Source organism: Nicotiana sylvestris, chromosome 2, assembly GCF_000393655.2.
Source record: "Nicotiana sylvestris chromosome 2, ASM39365v2, whole genome shotgun sequence".
Taxonomy (NCBI): Eukaryota; Viridiplantae; Streptophyta; class Magnoliopsida; order Solanales; family Solanaceae; genus Nicotiana; species Nicotiana sylvestris.
The window spans coordinates 144726088-144730726 of NC_091058.1; the positions used below are offsets into that span (position 1 = coordinate 144726088).

A 4639-nucleotide genomic window follows, 5' to 3' on the forward strand; every position below is an offset into this window, starting at 1 on the left:
AACCAAGGTGAAGATTGAAAGTGTTGGTTTATGTTTAGTCAACAATGGCATGCCAATTGGAAGAGTTGGTGGAAAGAGTTGGTGTGGATGCTAGGAGGAAGTTTCTTCCTTTGATGTCACTCATGACATCAAGAGAAGGTAGTTTGATGTCACCAATGACATCAAGAGGAGGTCTTTACCTCTATAAATAGATGTACTCCTTCATTTGTAGAAACTATCCCAAAAATAATACAATACATTGTAATGAGTAGAGAGTTAAGAGAGAAATTCTCTTAAGTGTAATTGGGAACTCTCCCCTTCCTTTGTTAATAATAAAAAGGCAATTGTTCTCTGGTGGACGTAGGATTATTTTGATCCGAACCACGTTAAATCTTGTGTTCTTTCTTTTACGTTTCCGCTAACACATATATTCCTCGAGGTTATTTCCTCGTTTTCTTGAAGATATAAAGAAGGAGCTTTTTGTCATCCTTTTCTTTGAGAGAATGGAGAAGCCCCCCTGAATTGAGAGCTTTCTTTGGCTATATATAGTCGAGGCTCTTTTACCCTTTGCTTGACTCGACACTTTCTTATCACTAATGTGTCCTGGTCGTGATTTTAGACATTACTCTTTTCGATTCGTCGAATGGCACAAAGGAGAAATAGAGTGGGCTCTATTGACTTTCACTGTCCAGTTACTAAGGTGGGATGTCGGGCAACCTGATCGTGGTGGTCAAATTTTGACCAATACATATATTACTCCATAACCTGGGAGCTATAGTAAATTATTAATTGTGGTCGAAATTTTCTCTGCTTAGTTAAGCAAATGCATTATTATTATTTGTTAGTAAAAGAGAAGTTATGTCATATCTGTAGTACTTAATTGGCAGTGCTTCAGTTTTGATTCTCCCTCCTCCAAACACTTTTAGTCCTTCCTTTTATTAAAAAACAAGAATATGAACTTTTGTCATTGCAGTCCTCAAATGTCTTCTCAACTATCATGGAATATTATTCTCTAAACCTTGTTTTTTTGTAACAGATGCAATCATTTAACCTCCCTAGGTGATTAAGAAGGTAAATGGGTTCACGTGAGAAAATACCAATATTGTCAAAAAGCAATAATTCTCCAGCTAATTAAAGTACTCTCCGGTGAAACAAAGCATATTACCATATGATATACTATTGATAATGTAAATATTTATTTTTGATATAATAGTAGTGTAGCTTTTACCTAATGTAACAAGTAGTTTATCTTTCTTTTCTTTTTTTGAGGTTATTAATTTCACTTTTATGAACAAGTATATATAAATTAGCTTTTTGGTGATTTAATAGTGTAATAAATTAATATGTAGAAGTTAAACTCATCAGTGATGCACAGTGATGCACAGTGATGCACGCTTGTTGATGCATTTTGTCCTAATTTTGTACATCTTCTGTTTTCTCATGCATGTCGAGTGGGTGATTTATTGCTTCTACATTCTAATAATCTCAACAGTTAAACACCTTGTTTTTGCCTATCTATAGTAGGTCTGTAGCTACTGACCTATTAACCCATTCACATGATTATTCTTAAGATTTATTCCTGCTTCTGTTCTTCTGCTATCATACGGCTTTGTGAACACTGGGATGTTGACCAATAAAGTGGAAAAGCCAAAACCATAGAAGAGAAGTTTGAAATTTTAGAAAAACCCCGGGTAGCAACAACAACAGCATATCCAGCGTAGTATTATAAGTGAGGTCTAGGGTGGATAGAGTATATGCAGACCTTACTCTTACCTTTAAAAAGATAGAAAAGTTGTTTTCCCAGGACTCTCAGCTCAGGAAGGGGAGAGGAGAGGAGCAATAACAAGCAAACCGATCGGTAAACCAAAGCAAAAGTACAAAAGTAGCGAAAAGTAATGCAATCAAAATACAAGACAACACCAAGTAGTAACAGAAGACTAGTGGTACCAAAAAAAACAAGGGAGGCACCAAGTAGCGTATCAAAGCTACTGCTACAAACAGAGGCGGACCCAGAATTTTTACGCAACGGGGCACATTATTATGCTCAACTAGTGCCAACTGATTTAAATTAATCATTTTCAAGGTATATACGTATATATATATATATATACAGGATTTCATCCGAAGTTTATGGGGTCTGATGACCCCTCACCTACACACAAAGGTCTTCCACTGGCTACAAACAAGGATAATACGCTCTACCAACTAACCCTTTACCTTTATTCTCAACTTCCACACCTTCATATCCATGGTCATGATCTCATTGAGCTGGAGCAACATTATATCTTGCCTAATCACCTCTCCCCAATACTTCTTCGGTCTGTCTCTACCTTTCCGATGGTCCTCCCATGCCAGCCTCTCACGCCTCCTCAACGGAGCATCATTGCTTCTCATCTTCACATGCCCAAACCATCTAAGTCTCACCTTCTGCATCTTGTCTTCTACAGGGGCCACACCCACATTTTCCCGAATAACTTCATTTCTTATTTTATCTAACTTGGTATGCCCGCACATCCACCTCAATATTCTCATCTCCTCCACCTTCATATTTTGAACATGGGATGTCTTGACCGGCCAACACTCTACCCCATATAGCATAGTCGGTCTAACCACCGCTCTATAGAACTTACCTTTAAGTTTTGGTGGCACATTCTTATCATACAAAACATCGGAAGCGATCCTCTATTTCATCCATCCCGCCCCAATACAGTATGTGATATCCTTGTCAATCTCCTCATTCCCTTGTATAATAGACCCAAGGTACTTGAAACTTTCTCTCTTAGGGGTGACTTGTGAATTAAGCCTCACATCTTCGTCCTATTCCTAAGTCGCGCCACTGAACTTGCAGTCTAAGAATTCTATTTCGGTGCTGCTCAACTTGAAACCTTTAAACTTCATAGTCTATCTCCAAATATCTAACTTCTCATTAATGCCACAATATGTCTCGTCAATCAGTACAATGTCATATGCAAATAATATGCACCATGCCACCTGCCCTAAATTATCATGTGTCAGCGCATCGATCGCTAGGGCAAATAGAAATGGCTGAGGGCTAACCCCTGATGCATCCCTATCACAATCGGGAAATGTTACAAGTTCCTTCCAACTGCCCTCACCCGAGTCTTAACACCCTCGTACATGTCCCGAATAGCCCTAATGTATGCAACCGGAATGCCTCTAGCCTCCAAACATCTCCACGGCACCTCCATCGGCACTTTATCGTAAGCCTTCTTTAAGTCGACGAACACCATATGTAGATCCTTCTTCCTCTCTCTATACTGATCCATCAACCTCCTAACAAGGTAAATAGCTTCTGTAGTTGAACGCCCCGGCATAAATCCGAATTGGTTCTCTCAAATAGATAAAATCCTCCTCACCCTCAACTCCACCACCCTCTCCCATACTTTCATAGTATATCTCAGTAGCTTGATACTCCGACAGTTGTTGCAATTTTGGATATCCCCTTGTTCTTATACAACAGGATCACCGTACTCCATCTCTATTCCTCGGGCATCTTTTTAATCCAAAAAATGACATTGAATAGCCCAGTTAGCCATTCTAAGCCCGCCCTACCCACGCTCTTCCAGAATTCCACCGGGATTTCATTTGGCCCTATCGCTCTCCCCCTGCTCATCTTACGCATAGCCCCCTCTACCTCTGCAACTTTAATATGCCTGCAATACCTAAAGTTCTAACGGCATGATAATAGGTGAATTTAACTATAATTAGGCCCTAAATAACCACCTTCTTGTATAGTTTGGATGATAAAAGTGATAACAAAATGCTCTTATTAGTGTTTTTCATGCTTTGCAGGTTATATATGACTAGAGAAGGCTATAGAGTACTTTTGGGATCAAATATGGAGAAAAAGAGGCCGATCGTAAAATTCCGTCAAGTAAACCACGCGAAACAGCTCAAGTCAGAACTGAATGAGGACTGTCGCGGTTCCACCGCGACCGCGGTAGAAGATGGCTGCAGACAAAGTGAGAATCAAAGAGCATGTTTGGCCATGGTTTGACCGCGACCGCGGCAGAACCGCGGCGGAGGCGGAGAACTTCAGGGACTAAAGTGTAAAACATGGGATTTTTAGCCCAAAACCCTATTTTAAACATTAGACTTCGCCCAAGAGAGGCAGGTTTTTTTGGAGAGTACTTTGGCAAGAAGAACAAGTGTGACATATCACCCAAAACATCTTGGTTTCTTCTTCTCATTATTTTTCTTGCAATTTTAATCATGAATATTTTCATAGTTTGTTTACCCATAATTATGAGTAGCTAAATCTTTTGTCTAAGGTTTTGATGGAACCTATTGGGGGATAAACTTCTTGTTTATGTGAATACAAATTGCTAGTCTCAATCTTTATTTGTTCAACTTTGTGCATGTTGTAGTTAATTGACAGGATCCTCAATTATTTGTGCCTATTTGGTGTGCATAACTCGGGAGAGAGTGCATATTTAGGTTATTGTTGAACAACACCACTCCCAAAGTATAAGAGGGATCTATAATTGTGGGTTTAAAGGCGGGATTAGGGATAACGAAGCCTTGAGTGCAATCTAAAGTGAACTGTGTTAATTAGAGCTAGCTAGTGTATCTCAGGAGAGTGCATTGAGTATATTACTGTGATTACTCGGGAGAGATTTACGGTAAGATGAGTGTTCAT

At 39.4% G+C, this 4639-nt stretch overlaps 1 protein-coding gene across 1 annotated transcript; it reads right to left on the reverse strand.

Annotated features, from left to right (window-relative positions):
• Nucleotides 1-2184: 2184 nt before the first annotated feature.
• Nucleotides 2185-2526, reverse strand: LOC138885721 (uncharacterized). The gene has a single exon (XM_070166698.1). The coding sequence runs from the start codon at nt 2524-2526 to the stop codon at nt 2185-2187; it is 342 nt and encodes a 113-aa protein (XP_070022799.1).
• Nucleotides 2527-4639: the final 2113 nt, after the last annotated feature.

Coding starts and splice junctions, on each gene's coding strand:
- LOC138885721 (XM_070166698.1), bottom strand. CDS start 2,526: ATGAAGGTGGAGGAGATGAGAATATTGAGGTGGATGTGCGGGCATACC.